Consider the following 23,485-nt stretch of genomic DNA (forward strand, 5'->3'; position numbering starts at 1 on the left):
GAGCAAGCAAAGAGTACACCTCTGCGTAATTAAAAATACAGTCATTAATTATGTAAGGTTGAGAGGTGACAGGAGTGTATCATTCTTGGCCTGTCTCATCAATGCACAGCAGTGTTGTCCAAGACACACAATAGCGATTCTTTAACTGTGTTAAGTTTTATGCCATAAAAAGATGTTTTGTTAAGTCAAAATAGGTATTCCTAATAAAACATAATAAAGTGTCATTTATACCATTGGGATTACGCCTTGATGGAGAACCACACTCTCATGCTTCAAACAAATAGTTCTATTACATGATCAGACTATAATTCGCAAAATCCCACTGCCACCTATTTTCAAATGAAGTCAGACATTCAATTCCATTCAGACAGTCTTCCACACATACTTTTTAACTAATAAAGCACAAAATTCAACTGAGTCTGCCACCTGTGCTATATATTAGGATTGTAAGTTATGATCAGCGAGTAACAAAAGGATGTCTGTAACAAAAAACAGAAACCCACTGAGCTATCCACATAAATATAGTTCTGTCATCTGCATGGTACATGTTCTACACTACTCCTCTGTGCTACAGTCAAAATTTCAAATACACAAAACTCTGATCTCTCTCCAACAGGGACATAAGGCTGTAAGTATGCAGCAGGGGTTTACGGGACATGGGTCTTTGGAGGTGAAGAGAAGGTGCGGGGTGATAGATCTCAGCAGGCTTGTGGGGTGGGGGGGGGGGGGGGGGGTACAGAGCGCCCACCACAGCCGGTCAAAGCTGAGAAATTCCCTGTGTATCCTCTCTCTGGTTAAGGGGTAATTGGGAAAGCCTCCTGGTTTGAGTGGCCAAGACTGGGAAGGGCTTTGCGGTCTCAGGTGCAAACTCAAAATATGGATACTCAGGGCCCAGGGCATGCTTCAATACAAAGCAATGGTGGGGAGGGGTGCTCTGAGAGTGAGGGAGCCAAGGGGTACTGTAACAGGAGTGAGTGAGTGTTGTTGCAAGGAGGGGCATTGTGATACAGAGGAGAAGGGGACTGTAAGCAGAGGGGCACTGAGATACAGGTGACAAAGGCACTGTGGCGAGAGGGGTACTGGGATAGTGGGAGAAGGCCACTGTGGAGAGAAGGGCACTGTCGGAGGTAGTGGTGGGGCACAGTCACAGCAGCAGGGATGGGAGGTGTTCTTCATGGTGCTTGTGGCTGCAATGGTGCCCATTGCAGAACGGAGAGGACAGGTGTGATAGAGAAGAGATGGTACTGGGACAGGTAGGAGGGTGGTACTAATACACTGACTGGCAGGAAGAAATGTTTTCACTTTCGGACCACCCTCAGCTGTTTCACGTATTTTGTCATTATGCTGCAAGGCCTTGTCTGGGCTCCTGAGGCAGGCAGCTACTGGGCAGTTTCCTGCGGGTGCCACTGTGCAGGAATTTATCGATGGTGTCCCACGGACAAGCACTATTCTGTCACCTGTAGGATAACAGTTGTGCGTAAAATAACACACACACAACTCACCTAACCTTGCAGCTTTGGCTACACTGGAAAGCGCAGCCTGCTGGGTAGCGCAGCTGAAATTATGCTCCCAGTTCATCATTCGTGCAGTTTATACTCGCATGACACAACACACCTGCCCTTCCCCCACCCTGAAGACCAGGCACTGGTGCGCGCCAAAGCAATCACACTAGCAGCATGCACCAAATCTGAACGTACAGTTGCACAAGCCTGGCTCGAGGCTGGGGCTCTTTAATGGCCTGTGCACAGTGCTGGCTGTGCATGGGAGAAAAATTCAATAGACCCGGCCCTGAAAAATAGGTGCCGGTGCTCAGCACCTGAAAGCACCTGCACAAATTAAGCACTGGTCATGCGTCAGCTAAACTTGAAATATGCGCACCTCTGTCCAGCGAAATTGAGGGTAAAGCACTTCATGGCTACACCTCAGGAAGCCTGGGATTGGCTTGAAACACAATGCCTGGGCCACGGCCAATTGATGGATGCTTAGCTAGTGGATGGCTGGGAAAAACCGTTGACTAACAGGCACATGCATCAAGCGATTTGGGAATCGCAAACGGTGCGAATCGCAAAATTTGGCCGTTTGCGATTCCCAAATCACTATTTGGGATGCATCAACCTAAAAGTGAAGAAATCGCTATTTTAGCGATTTTTTAAAGTGCGATTGCTTTTAAGGAATCGCAATTTTGCGATTTCTTAAAAGCAATGCATGAAACTTAAAAAAATTGCGATTTTGCAATTAGAGAGAAAAAATTACCATGAGGTTGGACCTCATGGTAATTTTGCGAAAAGTTAGAAATATGCAATTTTGTTCATATTTTTAACTTTCATGTTGTGCACACACATGCCCTTAGGGCATGTGTGTACACAACATATGTGCATTGTTTGATTTCAGGGGTGCAACAGGGTGTCCTTTGGACACCCCTGCACCCTTGAAATCGCAATCTCAATTTGCGATTAGCTAATTGCGAATCGCAAATTGAGATTGTCTTCCCATTCATTCCTATGGGCCTCTAGGCCCATAGGAATGAATGGGAAGGGATTCCTTAATTGCGATTCGCAAAATGCTAATCGCAATTAAGGAATTCTAAGGAATCGCAATTTATTTAGCGATTTCTTAATGCATAGGCATTTGCGATTCCTTAATTGCGATTCCTTAAAAATCGCAATTAAGGAATCGCAAATGCCGAGATTGATGCATGTACCTGTTAGTACCCCATTCCGGCCTTTAAAGACTCTTAAAACAACAACAAATGGCTGGTATTTTTTTCTCTTAGAACGGTGGCAACCCTACACACAGGGGATCAGTATTTATGGGGCAGATAAATAACTTCTATCTTGAGTTTTCACCATCCAAATCAAGAATAGCATGCATATTGTGTGATGCTCTGCACACTAAAATCTGGTTGCAACAGTATTTACCGGGCATTTTCCAAAATTCACCTGGGGAAAATTGTGGGGGATGTGGTAGAATGGTATTCAATTAAAAAAAAACTGCAAACCGCAAAACCGGTCCATTAATAATAAGGGCCTAAGAGTTGGAAGCATAAACTTAAGAAGATTTGACAGATATCATCCTAATGAATTTATACAGAATCAATGCACACTTTATACTTCTTGCCCCACACACTCCCACCTGTGGCTTATGTCTATTGTCCTCTCTAAGATGAGCGACTAGTCTTTCAGGAACTCAACTCTCCCAGTTTCCCTTATCAGCTGGCTTTCACGTGTAAACTTTTTGGGGGATTTTCTCAGAACTGTTTGTGCATGTACGTTTAATTTGCACGAAGAAAGTGGCTTTTTATGATGACAAAACCACATTTTATATTCTCAAAAGTTGGTTTTGCGCACATAAAGAGGATGACAAACACAATGTTGTGTTAGTAGAATGGCTAGAAACAGAAAGAAAATGGGCACTATAGGACAGGAAGCCCTGTAACTTTGTGAACACTTACTAAGATACATCTTTCTCCGACCCTTCCCCAAATGTGGAAAAGGCCAGAGATTTACTTCTGTCAAGGCAGGGTTGGGGGAAGTAAATCACTTTCTAAGGAAGAAAGAAAACACCACCAAAGTTGGTGGCCATGTGGGTTGAGGGGAAAATATTCCTGTGGAGCTAAACAAGATATACGTTTAATATATTCTTGCACTTAAACATGAAATCCACAAACGTTTTCCAGGAGTTTACATTTAAACTTGTGACAGGAGCACTATTCCGGGAATTAGTTTGAATACCAAGTAGTCAGACATCTACAGCCACTTGAGTGTGGAATCCTGTGGGTGCAATTTTTAAAAAACCTTTGCGTTCCATTCATTTCGAGAAACATTTTTTTATTGTTCTTTTTTGTGTGGTTCTGAGTAAGCCAGTGATGGAGTATTGCTGTCTTTGTCGGGTTACTACTATCCCCTTTTCATGGCCTGGCATGCCCGTGCAGCTGCCGCCAGACAATAAAGTGGGAATAACCAGGAGAGGGGCTTTGGCTCCACCACATATTGAGGGCCGAGTGTATGTGTTTTGACTGGGCAGAAGTTGTGTGCTTCCACAAAAAAAGTTCTTGCCCTCCACACAGCTGTGATCATTTTGTTTATTTGTGCTTGAACTTTCTGGGGCACATGCATGACATTGTAAAGTTGTGAAAGTGTCTTAGGCAGCTGGATAATTTATGGTGTTTGTCTTTCTCTCAGAGCTGCACAGATGGGAGGAGAGCAGTCATTAACCTACATTGATTTTTAGGTCTGGCTTGACAGTGCAGCTGTTACCTGCCCGTTAAAATTACACCGATATTATTCTACAGTTCTCTGTTTCCACTCACATGCATATCCATTTCCATGCTATCTACGTGTAATGATTCACATCAGCATACACCATTCCTTTAAAGCCAGACCTATGGGCATTGCCAATGCCTGTTTAAGATATAATTTTCATTAGAGACTGTACAATGCCAACAGCACAAGGAAAGGAACTGCAGATAGAACAACAAAACGTGTGTCAGCACAGAGTAGCGGATATTGGCCGAACTAAATAGTAGAGCCATAGCTGTGTCCACTGGGACCACTCAACATGTTTAAAGAAAATGCTATCCAGGCAAAAAATTCATAATGACCTAGTATTTATGGTATTTTCATGGTTGGCTAGAGGACTGATGTGTGTTTCAGATGTTTTCTGTTTAATAAACCATTGGTGGTTTCCGACACAAGGTTAACTCTTTTATCCAAATCTATTTCTTATAGCAAATACAATTTCCTCTCGCTTAATGTCTCTGCTTGCTTCACAGGTTCTGGGCCGTGAGGGTCCCTTTCCTCTCATTCTGCTGCCGCAGTTTGGAGGCTACTGGATCGAAGGGACAAACCACGAGCTGATTAGCCTCCAGGAAACACAGTCACCATCGACCACGAAGATGAAGCTAGAATGCAACCACATGGCCAGAATATACCGGAAGCATTTTCTGGGCAAGGTAAGGTGGGACTTCCAGCCCCGGCATGGCTTTTAAGATGGTTTTGGGGAAGAGGGACTTCCAATGAGGAACTGGAATTCATGAGCATGACACGATTTGGATTTCCTTGCATGGCAGGGTTTTCTGTACAAGGTGGGAGTTTCTGGCCAAACAATGACAGACCTTCCAAGATAGTACGACAAAGCATGGAAGAGACCTTTTGCAGGGCAGGATTTAATGTATAAGCCATCATAAGAGTTAAGTGGGGCTTTCAAGCAGAGCATACTAAGAATATATGCACAAGACTATACTAGGCTGCTAAAGCATGTACTTTCTGTCCATTCACAAGATTTAACATGTGTAGCCCTCATTCAAAGTGGGCTGAAAAATTCCGATCTATTTGCAGACTGTAATGTTGCACATATTGGAATTATGAGTTTTGTGATAAATAGCAGGTCAACCCTGCTGATTTTTATCAGGGGAAAAACACCTGTTATTTTACTGGAACATGCAGATTTTGCTAAAAAGCCACGTTATTAGGCAAAATCTGATGATAGATAAAATATATCGCACTTGATAAATACAAGACACCTTGGTGTCGTTATTAGATGCAATGATTATCGCATTCATTGACACCCAACTTGTAATGGGGGCCTTTACGTGGAAGTCGAGATTTTTGGACAGGACGTCCAAAGACTTGTGCAGCAAGACAGAGGTAGCACAATAAGTCTCGCTATGCTAGGCGATCCTTAATGTGAACTTTAATGTGCATTTATGTAAGTTACTGTGACCTTAATGTGTACAACTCGGTTTCCTGGGCAAAGACCACCCAAGTGAGTCTGGGGAATATCTATAGCTTCATAAGAGCTTGTATGAGGCATATATTACTTTACTAGCGGATTGTACCTCTTTTACACGTAAAATCACCCTACATAGCCCAAGTCAGTAGCCGCCAAAAGTGATATAACCAAGCCCCCAAATTACCCATTTCAGGAGGTGATTAAGTCCCTTCATCCATATTCACATTCCAAAGTTTCCAGTGATTTTAGAGACAATAGTTATAATCATCAGCATGCACTATGATTTTGCAAGAAAAATTATAGTTAAAGTTTCTGTTTTAGGACTGAGTCAGCTGGTATTTGTGGGCCATTTTCAGACAAAAAGGGCCGCCTGGTCAAAAAGCAGTGACAAGAAATTCACCATATCTCAGAAACTTCCCCGTATGTTGGTGCTTCTGCCTGCCTCGCCAGACTTTTCCAAGGAATTGAATAGGCTTGGATCCTAAAATCACCTCCAGATCTCGAGAAGACTTTGGTACATGCAGTGATGCACAAGTTGCTGAACCTCTTTCCGTCTAGCCTGAAATGTTTCCATCACCCAGTGTGGTGCAGTGTTGGCAGAAGGAAGAAGTGCTTGTGATTTAAAGTCCACTTGGGCTACAGCTGCAGCCTGATATTTCCAGGCTGTGTCCCAGCCCCAGTCCTTTTGTCAAATTGTACATCGGCTTCAGGAGTAGGGTAGCCAGCCGGTAAGTAACACTGCAGATGCCTCTGAAAGTGACTCAGAGCATGCAGAAGATACTGTCTAGACTCAAATGTCCACCTGAATCACTAAAACCTGCAATGATACCAGTAGATAGACGAAATCAAACAGTGAAGGAGGCTGTGTGGTGTCTTTTCGAGGAATGGATAAAAGGAGGCCACCATGAGAGGTCCCTGGGGCTGCACAGCTAAAAGCAAGGGAACAGCAGATTCTTAATCAAAAGCGGTGGTCTGGATAAAGATGACCTGGGATGTGACAAAGCAAAGTGGGTAGAGTTTAGAAAAATCACAAAGTGAGGTGCATATGAACAAAAAGACAAGAAGAGACAGAGGTGTTCATAGAGTAGAGGTTCACGAAGAGTGAAAGTACATAGTTCATGTGTAGAGATTTGGAAATCACTGTCACATTTAGGAGCTGCAAAGTGCTTCCTCGTGTAGGTAGTTCTGTAATCAATGCTCAGGAACAAATGCATTGTGGGCTGTAGAGTGACTTTACAGATTTCACATCTTGGGCATCATAACAAGTGCAATCTTTGAAGTCAACTCAAGCCAGTGTCTCTGATACCAGCAGCCCCATCTGAAATAACAAGGACCATGAAAACAAGAAAGACCTCCAATATTTCCCCAGGAGATTTCGGCTGCTTTCAGCAGCTGAAATCTGCAGGGAAAACTGACAGGGAGAATGTGAAATTACTGGTGGAATCGGCCCCATAATAAATGATTCCCCTGGTAGGCCCTCATTTCTCAGGTCATTCTGACAGTTGAACCCATAACCCCCATTAATTCTACACTCCTGGAGTGAATGGGACACCTGGTATTGCTAACTCTGGGTGTAATGATTATCCCCTGCCTGGGGCACTCATGATAAGGCCTAATTTGTTAGTAAAAGGGCTAGGATCTCCCCAGTAATGTTCTATTTGTCTTCTTTCCAAAGGAACACTTTAACTACTATTGCATGGATGCAGCATTGGGGCACCTGGTCTTCTCAATGAAGTATGATGTCATCGGGGACCAAGAACATCTGCGGCTTCTGCTAAGGTAAGTGACTCACACATGTCTGTGGCTCAACCTGTAAGAGCATGTGGCTCAGTCTCAACTCATTGTACAACCTCACAGCCGCATTGGACCATCTGAGAGGTTTAGAGATTTGGCTAACAAGACACAGATTGTTAAATCAGTGGGCCTGCGCATGTACTCTAAGCATTACCAAATGTTTAATAAGAACATGTATTCATTTTTTTACTGATCTATTCATGTATTTATTTATATAAACAAAATGTAACATTTTGATCAGAATTTTTGGACAAAAGTACAATTAAATGGTACATACGACTGTAAGTAGACTGGGCAAATTAGATATGCTAGCCTTGTTGAAGTCAGGAAATCAGGTGAAAGAAATAGGCAAATAGAAGTCTAAATACAAAACAATAAAAAACATACAAGATACACATGATGGAGCAAGAGGCGTCCTTTTAGTTATCATCCATGTATTTGGCATATACATGGTAACATGTAACTCTGCCAAGTGGCACACATCTCGTGTTAAATGTATGCATTTGGGGAACTTATTTCCCCACTTTCCCGCAGGGTGCCAACATTTTCCCAAAAATGAGCTGCGGCTGCTCACATCAGACATGTTGTGTGCCATTTGGCAGGTTGCATATTTTTCACAGCTCAGGGCCTCTACATATCGTAACTTACCCTTGGTGGAACACCAAGCCAATCGGGGGTCTTCTTACAGCTAGGTTTCTGGCCAACTCTCGAGGGAGTGCGTAAGATCCTGATTGGATCCGAAGCCTCGTGACCACCTCATCTTGGCACTCTGACTGACTGAACCTTGATCCTTGACTAACGCAGAGTGTGCTGCAAACATGGTACCACAGGTTCCAAGTGAGCACTGTAATGAGGCAGACCGCTTATCTCTGGAGGTCAGAGAGCTGTGAGACCGTCTCATGGGTCCATTTTTCTTTCCATACACCCCTCTGACAAATCTACAGGTAATGCTTCAAAAGAAATATCTACCTACCTAAGTTTGATCTTGGAAAGTTTTATGCAGAGTGAACAAGACATAAAGGAGATTTGCATAGATGTCCCAAAATGTGTGTTTTCCGCTCATATTCCAATATAACAGATTCACCAACTGTGAATTCCAAAATCTTAAAACCAGATCAGCACCAGGCTTGCTGTCCATACAGATACAGAGCTCAACTACATCAAAGTGCTTTTTTTGTGATTTAATGTGAATCCATCTAGCAACTTGTCGAGGCATCTCCATAACAAATATTAATGGACAAACATCGATCGCTGGCTCTTGGATTGGAATTAGAATCAAAACTCAAAGGCTCTCATTACAAGTAGCCTCTTAATTCTGATGGGGTAGCCATGTTTCTGTGTGGATGTCCTGTAAAAAAAACGAAGAATTACCAGGGCAATCAGATGCAGAATTACAGAGCTGGCTAACCATAGTTAGTCAAAGCCAGGACATTTCTGAGCTCCTTAGGTTTATAGCAACATCCCAACTGATCTTTTTTTTGTTGGTTGAAGGCTGATTTTAGTCCTCAACCATAACACCAGTTAACATTTTTTTATTTATTTTTGTGGTTTTTATATTGATATATTTTGAAAACTACCTAGAGTTGCCATGTACCTCTGCCTTTAGTACGTGGCGGAAGTGGCCTGCAGTCACGCCCTGTGAGCCTTCAACACATGGCAAGGCATTCATCCACGTCCTTTGTCCAGTACCCATGCCACCAATACAGCTGGGCACAGCCTGCATCATATGTAGTGGGCAATGCACCAGGGCACGGTATTGGTCTTTCACATTGTTTGTCATGTACCCCTGAGTCCATGGGATTGATGCATGCTCACTATTCTCTCAAACCATAGATGCTGCCTGCTCATAGACCTGTTCCCTTTCTTCTGTCAAAATGCCTGCTGGGTGCAGCTCTGGGCCATGCCCAGTGTGCTGCTATGGGAGAAATGTAGAGTCTGTGTCCTTTGGCCACGTCCTGCACCAAGTCCGCTACCCGCAGACCATCAGGATATGGCCTTTGGCAGTGTGCAGTAGACAGTGAGGGCACAACATGACTTTGGCCATGTCTGTGCTCAGACCCTATGCACCCTAAATCCAGGGGGCCTAGTTGATGGCAGTGCTCAGTGGACTCTAGGCATAGCACTAGAAGGTGACCCCTCACGCCCACAGAGTCCGTTGGACATGCCCAGTGGGCTGTAGTAGCAGGCCCCATCCTGAGACCCATCCCCTTGCTCTCACAGAAGGCCTGGCTAGTCATGTTCATTTGGTACTGGGTGCAAGCTCCACCAAAGATCGGCTCTGAAAAGCTTCCTGCGGGTTCGCCCCATCTCAAATGCGGACACTGGTTCACCCAAGAAAGGAGTCACCTAAAATTGCCACCTATGCAGCATTGGTTCTATACATTCAGCAATTCACCACAAACCAGCACTTTACAAAAGATATACAGAAATAAAGCATGGCCTTTGGATTCTCACCAAACCCTCATTTCCCCCAGAATCTAATGGGCATGTCCGAATGTGCACCATGGGCACTAGGCGCCGAGCTTGCTCCCTTTCCTTCATGCCCCAGAACACACATGGCACACCTTTCTGCAATGCCCAGCACAATCCGGGGAAAGGCGGAAAGGTGTGCCTGTCTGTTCTTGGGCATGCAGGAAAAGAAGCTTGCTCTGCGCCTTGACCATCCATGCTGAGACTCCTCTGCCCCCCAATGCCACTGGGTGTGACTGAAGCCACTCATGTCCAGTGGAGGAGCACCAATATGTCATCCTAAGGGTAGAAAGAGTTTTGCAACCATGGATGTCTCATAAAGATGTTTATGAACTAGTACTAAAGAGTACAAAATTAGACCAAGCTCTACCTTCTAGCTAGGTGTGGGGTAGTTTTCTCCAACAGTATTTCTTGTGGTAGAGAACAAATGTTCTTGAGGAAGTATGCCAATTCAGTCACCTAACCAATGTACAATACCCAACCTTACCACAATTGTCAATAATGCATTGGCATTTGAATACACTGGATAGTTGAGGCTGATTTCATGAGACAGACATGACCAAGCCAGATGATAACTGGTTAATTTTAGAGAAGGAATTATAAAATCTATAGTAAAACCTACACATGTGAACAGGAATATTAAATAATTCAGCAAACGACATGCCTATATTGAGTTTGAATAACCCTGTAATATTAATTTCACTACATCAAACAGGTTATAATCAATGTCTACAAAAAGGCTTAAGTCCACATAATGCCTTGTTATCAAAGTAAGGCACAGGATTGAAAATGCATTGCTTGTGTTGAAACAGGGGCCCAGTTTAATGTGAAGAATCAATCAAACCATCTGCTGCTTTACTCAATTAAAGTATGTTGAACTTATTTCTGTATGATTGCCCAAGGCGACGGTGTTCCAAATCACAGCATGTACTTATGAGTACAGTTTTCAGTAATGCTATGGTTAGCACAGTGGTATAAATTTTCATACACCACGTGCTGTGCTTCGATATAAGTAACATACAGATTTTTTTCTCAATAAACCTCTTTTGCCTTTCAACACCGATGACCATGAACCAGTAGTACAATTATTAACGTGTGTGGGGCAGCGTGGGGGAGGGCAGCCCGGGGGCTGTTGGATGGCAGCGCGGGGGGGCAGTGCGGGGGGGAATACAAAAAAAATAATGCTTACCTGCATTCTGGAGAGTCTGTGCTCTTCTGCCCTGTGCTCCTCTACTCCCGGGATGCCACAGGTTCCCCTACACCAATCCAGATGCTGCTCTCTTGGTGGTATTACCCAGCATGAGAGAAGCGCTGTGATTGGTGTGAGCACCATAGTTGGGCCTTCACTAAGGGTCTCTGCCTGTTCTAAACCACAGATCAGGAGGAGAGATCGAAGTGAGCGTGAGTGTTTGGCTGGACGTTCAGAAACACTCATGCACACTTAAAGGCAGTGCCACAACTCCTCCTCCTTCCTGCGGCTGTGTCGATGTGCCGGATTGTAGGGCCCGCCCTGTCCTTGGCTCAGCTGCAGGAAGTAGGGGAGAAAGGAGGAAAAATAAAACAATAGTAACCTTTGTTATTATAATTTAGGTTTTTTATTTTTCGGTGCTCGAAAGCAGTGGGTCAACACTTTTCCGCCTTAGCGGAGGAGCTGCTGCTGGGTACTCTATAAGTACAGCTTCTCACTCTCCAACAGGCATCAACTCGCATAGACTCAAACAGATATCAGTGGCATGAAGGGCACCATAACGATCGATTCTTGATGTTGTTTTATGTTAAGTATAGACTCACTTAGACTACTGTCATACCAATCACAGCATCAAAAGTATGTAAGCGACTCATCTCCACAAGAAAGTGTTGACAAGTAAACATCAATCTACTAAAAGATGTATTCACTTATATGCCAATCTAAGTGTTGGGAACTTATCTTAAACATACTCTTACCAAGACAGCATGTTATCTTCAACGCCAATACCTCCAAAGAAGCCGAGCTCCTGGAATGGAACACCAGCATTAAATGTGAATCCAGTATTTGTAAAGCGTGAACAATTGTTCAAGGGCATCAAGGCGCTGGGGGTCATTGGGAAGATTAAGCGAGCCATTGCCCAGAGTCACATGGTGCTGAGCTGACCTCCCGCCGGTGCCGGGGACGAACCATGAGCCCCAGTCCTCGGTAGTCAGACGCCCTGGCCGCATTAACTTAGGTGGTTTCACACCACATCTCATGGCAAATGTAAGTCAATGGGATTTATCATCAACAATAACCTATCCTTCAGAACCCACATAACCAAATCAAAGACTATCCCTTTTCCGAAGAATACAGGTCCGAGGCTATCAGTGGCGCTCCCCCTTGTCATAAGGTAGAGGTCCTCCAAGTCCTCTACCAGGCTGCTGAGGTCCCGGCCACAGGACTGTGTCATCTCCAGTCCAGCAAAGTTCAGATCAGGCTGACAGGCACCTGCGCATTTAGCGCATGTATAGAGCCTGGAGGCCTGATCTGAACATGAAGAGTGTCTTTCAGATCGGGTTTTGCTCAGCCTGACACACACTCTTCATGTCTGCCAAAAGATGGGGACGGGGCCCCACTGCCGTCAAGGACAGGCTGTTGCTGTTTCCGACCCATCCTCACTAACTCACAAAAAGACTTTAGACCATCCAGAACATATTAGACCGACTAGTCTTTAACCTCCCATGCAAGTCTCACACCACTCCACAACTGAGGGAATGACACTGACTCCCGATACAAAAGCGCGCACAATTCAAGCTTCTCACTCACACATACAAAGCCCTACACTACATAGGCCCCACCTACATGAACAGCCATACTGACACCTCCGCTCAGCCGGACTCTCACTTGTGCACATCTCGCTTAATTTTGTGTTTTTCCCCTGTGCATAACTTGCTTTCTTGCCCAGACTTGTTTTTATTCCTCTGTGCCTGTACTTGTTTTCTTGCCCAGGCTAGTTTTTATTCCTCTGTGCCTGTACTTGCTTTCTTGCCCAGACTTGTTTTTATTCCTCTGTGCCTGTACTTGCTTTCTTGCCCAGACTTGTTTTTATTCCTCTGTGCCTGTACTTGCTTTCTTGCCCAGACTTGTTTATATTCCTCTGTGCCTGTACTTGTTTTCTTGCCTAAACTTGTTTTTCCTTCCTGTGCCCAGTTCTCCCACGGCCCGCCCATTTTTCCCGCCGGTGCATCCCTGCAGCCCCGCCCCCCTGCAATCCCATTTGCCGCCCCGCTCCAGCCTCCCAGCTGCTCCTCCCTCACACATCCCCTCATATGGAGGACATGTAGCGGCCGCGCCGCTGGCTCACCGAAAGCCCGCCAAAGGCAAGCCCGTCTGCCTCCGTCCGTGCCTGGATCATGCCCAGCGACAGGACCCCTAGACCCCGCAAATTCCACGACGCATGACACCACTACAATTCCAGAACCCTCCACGCACTCAACACTGGACGATCACACACCTGCTTCCTGGCTGCCCAGAAGCGCACCCATGGAGCTTTCACCTGCCGGAGCTGCGGCTTCACAAGCATCCGCCCCACCATGCCGACCAGGAAAGAACCCAACCACCTCAGATGCATCCTTCTCAACACCCGCTCCGTCCGCAAACACGCTGTTGAACTCTGGGACCTACTGGACTCAACCTCCCCAGACGTTGCCTTCCTGACGGAGACCTGGCTGAACCCCACCTCGGCACCTGACATAGCCATAGCCATCCCAGAAGGCTACAAGATCACCTGCAGGGACCGCACCAACGGAGCAGGAGGTGGAATCGCCATCGCCCACAGGAACACTCTCAGAGTCTCAACCAACACCTACGACACCCTCAGCACTGCCGAACACCTGAACGTCCAGATCCACACAGACCCCAACACCACCCTCAGAGGAACCCTCATCTACAGACCCCCCGGACCCCGACCACAGTTCAGCGACTCCATCGCCGACTTCATCAGCACACATGCCCTCGCCACTACGGACTACATCCTCCTCGGGACCTGCATTTCCACCTCGAGAACAACAACAACACCAACTCCACCACCCTGATTGACAACATAGCCAACCTCGGACTCAGGCAACTTGTCACAACACCCACCCACTCCGCCGGCCACACGCTTGACCCCATCTTCTCCGCAAGCCCCCATGTTTCCTTCAACCACACCACCGAACTCCACTGGACCGACCATCGCTGCATCCACTTCACCTTCAAGAAACCCACCACACACCACCGCACCCAACAGATGCCTCGGCGCTGCTGGAGCAAAGTCACCGAAGACCAGCTAACCACCACCCTCGCCCAGAGCCCACCCGCTGACCCCACTGACCCCGCCGCCCACAACCTCAGACAGTGGATCAACTACTGCGCCAACACCCTCGCCCCGATCAAGAAACCCTCCAACAGTCACACCAACAAGAAAGCCAGCTGGTTCACTGAAGACCTCCGGGCCTCCAAGCAAACCTGCCGAAAGCTGGAGAAGATCTGGCTCCGTGAACGAACACCTTATAGCCATGCATCCCACAAGAACGCCACCCGCAGACACCATCACCTCATCAGATCCACCAAAAGGGCCTCCTTCAAAGATCGCCTAGGCAACAACACGTACAACAGCAAAGAGCTCTTCAACATCATGAAGGAACTCTCCAACCCCAGCTCCAACACCAACGATGTCACACCCTCGCAAGACCTGTGCGACTTGCTGGCCCCCTTCTTCCACTAAAAGATCGCAGACATCCATGACAGCTTCAACGCCATGACCACCCTGACAACCACTGAGACCTCCGCCCCCGGGACCACCATCCGCACCAACCGCCTCCTGGACCAACATCAATGATGACGACACCATTAAGATCATGAACACCATCCACTCCGGATCTCCGTCAGACCCATGCCCACACCACATCTTCAACAAAGCCAGCACAGCCATTGCACCCCATCTCCGGAAAGTCTTCAACACCTCCTTCGAGACAGCAACAATCCCAGAGAGCTGGAAGCACGCTGAGATCAACGCCTTACTCAAGAAACCCAAGGAGGACCCCAAGGACCTCAAGAACTTCTGCCCCATCTCCCTGCTCCCGTTCCCAGCAAAGGTCATAGAGAAGACATTCAACGAACAACTGACCCGCTACCTCGAGGAGAACAACATCCTGGACCCTTTCCAGTCCGGGTTCGGCAACAACCACAGCACCGAGACTGCCCTCATTGCCGCTACCAATGACATCAAGTCCCTGCTGGACAACAGGAAAACGCCGGCCCTCATCCTCCTGGACCTGTCAGCCGCCTTCGACACGGTCTGCCACCACACACGTCGAACACGCCTCCACAACGCCGGGATCCAAAAGAAGGCCCTGGACTGGACCACCTCCTTCCTCTCCGGCAGATCACAGAGCGTCCGCCTTCCCCGCCTTCCGCTCCGAAGCCTCTGAGGTCATCTGCGGCGTACCCCAGGGATCATCCCTCAGCCCAACTCTGTTTAACATCTACATGGCATCCCCCGCTCACGTCGCCCGTCGGCATGATCTCAACATCATTTCCTACGCCGATGACACTCAGCTGATTCTCTCTCTTACCAAGGACCCCCACACCGCCAAAACCAACCTTCACGAAGGAATGAGGCCGTCACTGAATGCATGAGGAACAGCCAACTGAAGCTGAACTCGGACAAGATGGAGGTCCTCATCCTTGGATCTACCCCTTCAGCCTGGGATGACTCCTGGTGGCCGACCGCACTGGGAACCGCCCCAACACCCACCGACCATGCACGCAACCTAGGGGTCATCCTCGCCTCCACCCTCTCCATGACTAAACAGGTCAACGCCGTCTCCTTCTCCTGCTTAAACACCCTCTCCATGCTCCGCAGGATCTACAAGTGGATCCACAATTAAACGAGAAGAACCGTCACCTAGGACCTCGCCAGCAGCAGGTTGGACTACGGAAACACCCTCTATGCAGGAGCCTCGGCCAAACTCCTGAGACGGCTCCAATGCATCTAGAACGCCTCTGCACGCCTGATCCTCGACATCCCTCGCCTCAGCCACATCACACCCCATCTGAGAGACCTGCACTGGCTCCCGGTCAACAAGAGGATAACCTTCAAGCTCCTCTCCCACGCACACAAGCACTCCACAACACCGGACCAACGAACCTCAACAGACGACTCAGCTTCTACACCCTCACCCGCCAGCTCCGCTCCAACGACCTCGCCCTCGCCACAGTCCCCCGCTTCCGAAGAGCGACATTCGGCAGCAGATCGTTCTCCCACCTCGCCGCCAAGACCTGGAACATCCTCCCCATCCACCTACGGCAGACCCAAGACCTGCTGACCTTCAGAAGACTCCTCGAGACCTGGCTTTTTGAGCAGTAGCAGCATTCCCCACCCCAGGGCCTTGAGACCCTCATTGGTGAGTAGTGCGCTTTACAAATGATATGATTGATTGATTGATTGATTGATTCAGAAAAGCAGATAAGAAGGTCAAGCCTTCTCATACATAACACCTAAAGTGTGGGACGACACCCCACCACATTATAGCCTCTTCATCTCTCTTTGAATTCTGCAAGAAGCTGAAGACCTGGCTCTTAAATAAGTCGCCTCAAGGTTAGCACACACACCTGCAAAGCATTAGGATACCTTCATGGGTGATAGTCCGCTACACAAGCCCTCATAATGTACCTTGACACTTTTCCTCATCACTTACCCAATAAATGTGGAAAAGGAGATCCGGAGTCATACCATATTGTCTGATCATCTCAAGATATTATGAAACGTCTCTTGGAACATTGTTAACTAGGCCGCGCTTGTCCGTTCTGTTACCCAAACTAACAGCTCTTAAATAGCCGTTTTACAGAAGCATCATGTTGCGTTAATAAAACACGTCATCCTGATTCAAACATAACTGTCTTCCACTAAACACAAAGCTGGACCTATTGTTGCCTTTGCCAGCGCTTGTTTTCCATTTATTTTCATAGAGGGGTTGACAAGTGGTGCGGTTCCTCAGCCCAGGGAAATGTGGGTGTGGGGAAGGGGGGTGTGGGGAGGGGCAGAGGGGGGTAATTATCTCCGATGTGTCAGATCTGAACTTCGAGTCATCATCAAGCGCAGCCCCCGGGAAAGCTCTTCATTGTCTTAATGTCGTCTTTCATTTCAGAACAAAATGCAAAACCTATCACGACGTCATCCCCATATCGTGCCTGACCGAGTTCCCCAACGTTGTTCAAATGGCAAAGGTAAGAACAGCTTTTGAAAGCTAATTTGCAGCGAGCCTGTTATACAGCGCTTGTTACCAGTTAATAGCCTCTTAGCGCTTCTTCTTAGAGAGCGTTTGTGGGAACCAACATAGCGTCTGTTTTTGCTCCGAACATGGGGGTGAGGGTCCTGACATATCGATCAAATCAATGTGAGGGTCATGTATGTGGGGCTGTCTATGACGAGTATATTGCATTGGGGGCGACGTCGTTTGTGGCTCGCAGAATGAGGCCAGATCAATGAATTATGTTAGAACCAATTTAGCAATTTCGAAATTATGGGTACCTACCTGTAGTGATAGGGGAAATTGGGGGGTTCTAAATAAAGCCTGTGGGGGGCTTATTTACAAGCCCCGTGCGCCGCCGGTACTTTCACTTTTTCCTTTATTAACCCCTCCCCTGCTGGTGACGGAACCACTCCTTCATCAGCCGCGGACGCGCTGTGCTGATGACGGAGCGGTTCCATCACGGCCCGCTCGAAGTGCCTGCGCAGCGCGGATTCCGCGCCTGCGCTGAGCGTTCCATTGAGCGGGTGGGGCCGTGACGGAACCGCTCCGTCATGAGCATAGCGCAACCACGGCTGTTGACGGAGCAGTTCCGTCACCAGCATGCGCCTGCCGCCCGGCCCCCCCGCCCCCTTAGCACTGCGGCGGAATAGCCGCCGCAGTGAAGGGGTTAAAAGTGACGAACCTGCGGCTCAAGGGGCTTGTAAATAAGCCCCCCACCCGCCCTTTTGGAACTTCAAGCCCAAAATGAGGCGAGCATTCATGTGGCTTCAGTCTGACTCCCTCGCTCTTCCCTCGTTCACAAAGAGGTCAAAACAAAGCATTGACGTGTGAACTAAACAAGCATTTGCAATGCAATAGGTCTCGCATTAATTAAGTTTGAGCTATTGGCATTGCTAAATATTGCAACACCAATTGCAACAAAAGTCTATAAATTGTAGGCCCAAAAAATGTGGATTTTTTTTTGTAGCAATGGTGGCATGCTGCGTTTTGGATGAATATGTTTAAAAGTAAAGTGCGCCATACTGTGATTGATACAATAGTTAATTGTGGATGCATTAACAATTCATGTGTGCACTAATGGCTGGTGGTGTGTGTGCCTGTAGAAATTTTGCACTGATGGCAGGTGGTGTGTGTGCCTGGTGGAAGTGTGAACTGCCGGCTGTGGTGTGTGTGCTTGTGGAAGCGTGAACTGATGGCTGGTGGTGTGTGTGCCTGGTGGAAGCTTGCACTGGCGGCTGGTGGTGTGTGTGTGCCTGGTGGAAGCGTGCACTGACAGCTGGTGGTGTGTGTGTGTGCATGGTGAAAGCGTGCACTGACAGCTGGTGGTGTGTGTGCCTGGTGAAAGCGTGCACTGACGGCTGGTGGCGTGTGCCTGGTAAAAGCGTGCACTGACGGGTGGTGGTGTTTGTGCCTAGTAAAAGTATGCACTGACGGCTGGTGGTGTCTGTGCCCGGTCAACGCGTGCACTGATGACTGATGGTGTTTGTGTCTGGTGAAAGTGTGCAGTGACGGTGTGGTTGCGTGTGTGTGTGGCTGTATGTACTGCATAGATGGGAGTCATGCATTGTTAGAAGAGACATATACAGGTGACAGAACACGAATAGTGATTCCTGGGAAGAGCATGTGGGATAAGTACACGAGCATATACACAAGTCTGAAGGAAATCTGAAGGTCGTAATCCATTTGTTTTCACCGTGCAGCGAGACAATGCAGGGGAGGCACGCGAAGACATGGGGGACACACAGTGAGGTACATATATGGGTACATAGGATTCAGAGATACAGAGAGGGGTACACAGGTATGCTCACAGTTTAAAAGGATACCTGAAGGTCGTGTTCCCTTTGTATGCTCAGTGTGTGCTGGCACTGAGCACACACACCTCTGGCTAAGTAAACAAGAAATTCGAGTAGCTGTGCACTTAGGTGTGCAACATTGCTAAGTTTTCGCCTCTGAACTTTATCGCGACACAAGTGGCACAAGGAAGTATAACTATTGCTTCAGATCGGAGCCGTGATTCGAGAAACATGCAAGAGCACGAGGAGAGTGGTGCGTGCCCTGTGCCCGCCTTCTCAAGCACTTCGCTAAGGCAAAAGCATCAGCATAAAGAGAAAAGGCACATGGATTAGCTATTAGTACTCCAGCAGATGCATCAGGGGACAGGGTTGTGGGAGGATATCGTACCCCAACAAAAGTTGTTTGGAAAGGACCCATTTTCCTATCTTGTGTTTTGGTCATGGCACCATGGCCATGCCTCTGTGGATGAAAACTACTGTTCGTGCAATGTAGCTTTAACAACAAGCACAGGGCTGCTATGCTACTTGAGGCATGCGCCTACAAGTGTTGCAGTGTTCTCTGATGGGAGCTCTGCTGTATGAGGGGGCCTGAACATTTAAAATTAGTGCAGTGGGGATAGTCTGCTGTGTGAACCGATCAGCTCGAGATAGCTTTGGTCTGACGCCGGAGACTATAGGATTGAGTGCAGTGTTGACAGGTGGAAATAGCGTCTTCAGTCGTGCTCCGAAAACTGGACACACATTTCACCCACATGTGCAGAAGGACGGTTTTATCTCTGTCCAAGCAGGCTCTACGCGTGAACTGTGCTAATCAACAGCCAGCACTGTGTTAGCTCATTCTAAACAGGGGTTGATGCCTTTATGAGACTAATTGGAAATAAAAAGCAAAATGTTACAATACATGTCAATTTTTAAAACACCACTCGCGGTCCTTCAGCTAGCAGTTGTACAACGATGCCCGCTTAGTTTCACTGCAATATGGGGAATGGGGCTATTGGACTTCGGCGGAACATGCCCTGCGCCATCTTTCCATTTTGTTTCAAGAAGTTACTTCAGAGTCTAGACCATCGCGTGCTGGTGTAACTTGCAGAGTTTGAGTGACAGATCCACTCGGCATGAGCTGCAGTGAGTGAAAGGCCCATCTCTGGACTGTGCTGGGTGAAAGGTTGCGCTGTCTGCATGCACTGGAGTCAGAGCTGAGAGGAGTCCTGTGGATGCTGGAGCCCAGAGGGGCTGCGAGTGAAAAACAAATCACTGTACGAAAAAAAACACACAAAAAAACCTCTCATAACCGGTAATACGTTTGATTATTTAATGACAATAAAGAATTATTTTAAAAAATATGCTCGTGCATCGGGTCGACATCTTGGCTCGTTATGCGGGATATATAAAATTAATTATCTTTGAGGTGACATGAGAGTGGACGTTAAGACTCAGTTCTGAACCGTTCATTTTAGCTAATAATGGTGTGGGCAGTCCCTTTTGAAAGCGAAAGCGAGCATGGCGCTGCACATCGTTCCTGCAGGATCAGAAACTGTTAAAAAAACAGTGTTTACAGACAGAAATAAACATGCCGATTCGCAACCGAATTAAACAAGATGCATAGTTTCAACTAACAATAAAAAGTATTTAGAAATGAGATATCGCAAGATTTTAAGGTCTTCATTCAAATTCACAATTAAAAGTACAGTATGCTCTCAGTAACAGTTTATGCCGCTATTGTCATAAAAACCCACATCTTCACCAACAAGCATACCAGTTTTTTGGCATTGTGCGGTGGCGGCTGCTCCTCTGCAGACTACCCCTGCTCCACGCTGCCCTTCCTCCAGCGCTTCCGCCGCCTCCGTTGCTGCTCGTCGTGGTGCCTCCGTGGGCGCCGACGCTCGGCCACAACTCCCCTCTGCCCTGCTCCTCTTCACCCCGGGTCTCCTAGTAGGGGATCTCCGCCGCTCCTCCCTCCTCTCCACCGGCCTCCTCCTCCCCCGGGGGCGCCTCACCGCTACACGCACGAGTGAAAGAAACCGAAACCTAAAGGCTAAAAAGTCGCATGCACTGTTCACGAGGCGCACGTCGTGATCTGATTCTGCCATGCTGTCTACGGCAGAAGCTCATGCACGCGACCAAATCCCATTGTACAATGCTGCGCGTGGCCATCACTTGTCTCCACTCGTTGTCAGCTGAGCCGACGACTATAGTCTCGCGGCGAGAACGCGCTTTGCGCGCTTTCGCCAGGGCGAGACCTAAAAAGAGGAGAGAAAAAGAATCCTATTTAGTCAAAAAGAGGGTGGGAGCAAACTGCCTCACCTGTTAATACTCAGTTCGCCCCAATGCATTATGGTAAATGCAGTGCATGATAAAAAAAATTGAAATGGCACATCAGTACAAAGTGAAATCAGTAAACCTGTATTAATCACAGCTTCACCAATTAACCAAAGTGTGTGATCTTAGACTGGTGCACAGGGTCTAAGAGCCAAGACACGCCTTTGGCTTGGCTCGTCTTGTTAATTTGATGTTGAAAACAAATAAGTGGGAGGGTCCAAGATATTCCTCTGGAGACCATTGTAGCCTGCATATCCTACAGTCCCTGTCAGTGCCGCCAAATACCAGTACCAATGCTACCTACTAACCAATACACGCCTAGAAAAACCATCAGAGCTAAAACAGGTCACCCAAAGGTGTAAGAAGTGCTCGGGCTGGTCTTTTTTTTTTACTTTTATCATATATTGAATTCTTAAACACACAGCCCATGCACTCTTTCAAAAATGGACTGACAGCACCTTCATGTGGTGTACTGAGATAAATATACACTGGTGTTAAGAAATAGATGCCAGTGCAGATCATGGACAAAGCAAGCCCAGCACAAATTATGCACTGCAGTTACACCATAGTGCAAATATGTACTTGTGATGTCTAGCACTGGCTTGTACTGGAAAGGTACTCTTCCAGTACAAACGGCGATGCATGTACATTGTTTAAAACTTTTTCAAGTCTGTATGTGCTGTTTGTGTCTGTCTTAAGAAAATATATATTTGTAGCATAAATTCCTATGTACAGATGTTAGCAATACCAAGGTTTGTGCTGGAAAGTAAATCCCAATTCTACATTTTGCACCAGTTGCCATCACTTTTGTGAGACAAACTAACTCCAACTGTTAGGAAGCATGGTCCTATGTGTCTGCAGTCTGACTGCCAACTAGTGAAAGAATATCTGAGCCCGACCCAAGGCAGGAACTACATGTGACCATTTAGACAAAGAATTAGGTGCATTACAGGAGTTATGCTCTTGTAGTTACATCATAAGGAATTGTAGCAACCCCAGGCTAAGAGGTACAGGAGATTCTCAGGTTAGGAATGACATGCGGGTCCTTCATTTCAATATAAGGGTGTTTAGACCGACAACCAGAGCTCGAAAAGATGCAGAAAAATCTGAGAGTTACATTAATAAATATATATATGGGTCCCCATGCTGCGGCATCTGTGACCACGAGGCATTGCAAAAGTTGAGCAAGGTTCAGATTATTAAGGAGGTGCAATGTCGAAGCTGTCTATGTGAGTGCAGGTAAAACGCTCAATGGGGGAGGGTGCTGCTTCGAGTTCGACAGTTTAATATCAGGTGACTGGATGGTCGACAAGAAATATTAATGGAAGTATAGATTCATGCTAGTTGAAAATTACTTCTGGGAAACGAAATTAATCTTGCAGTGCTGAACACGATTTTTATTTTTCACAAACATTCAGATTTAACGTTGAACATTATAAACTGATTTTGAAGCTTAAAAGCAAATTACACTTTGTCCTCTAAACTAATCTAAGGTCAAAACCTTAAAAAGTATGTGTTTCTTAAGAACATTTGTAAATATATTCCATTTGCAACAACATGTAAAAAGTAATTAATGCATTTAAAAAAATATATATATAAGTTTAAAAATGTTGGGGTTGTTTGTTGAATTTATGTAAATAATCTAAAAAAAAGTCCCTTCACCGAAAAGACCAAAGGACACAGCGGGGATGCCATGTAACCGCTTTATTTCACCGCAGTTCAGGCATAATGCATTTTGGCATGTTATCTGCCTTTCTCAGATGCCTTTCTTTGCCTTGGGATTCACTTGGTCCTTCTTAAGGATATCACATGATGCTCCAAATGGTAAATAATCTTTACAAATACTTTTTTGATAAATAAATCTACATTTTGTATGTATTTTTGGATGAACTGTACTTTACTAGCTCTGATCTCATTGCAAGGGCAGCAGATACCTTTAGTACATACTGTAAACAAATGTAATAATATATAATAGAGATGGAATCTTTTTTTACATATGTGCAGTTGATTGGTGTTAGACCTGTCCACCTTACGGTGGTCTTCCCCCAAATCTTTTCCATTCTCCGTTTGCTGCATTAGTTTTTGTTGTCGTTGGGGCTCGGTCCACTACTTTATCACTGCTAACCAATTATTAA

The 23,485-nt window shown here is 46.6% G+C and overlaps 1 protein-coding gene across 2 annotated transcripts in view; it reads left to right on the top strand.

Annotated features, from left to right (window-relative positions):
• Positions 1-23,485, top strand: part of RAP1GAP (RAP1 GTPase activating protein) — an 870,529-nt gene that overhangs the window by 752,861 nt on the left and 94,183 nt on the right. For both annotated transcript variants that reach the window (XM_086921674.1, XM_086921673.1), the window contains 3 exons: positions 4,772-4,951; positions 7,406-7,509; positions 17,134-17,212. In XM_086921674.1, the coding sequence (XP_086777800.1) occupies positions 4,772-4,951; positions 7,406-7,509; positions 17,134-17,212 (363 nt within the window). The remainder of the gene's footprint in view (positions 1-4,771; positions 4,952-7,405; positions 7,510-17,133; positions 17,213-23,485) is intronic.

The sequence above is a fragment of the Lissotriton vulgaris genome, chromosome 5 (genome assembly GCF_964263255.1).
Source record: "Lissotriton vulgaris chromosome 5, aLisVul1.2, whole genome shotgun sequence".
Lineage (NCBI taxonomy): Eukaryota > Metazoa > Chordata > Amphibia > Caudata > Salamandridae > Lissotriton > Lissotriton vulgaris.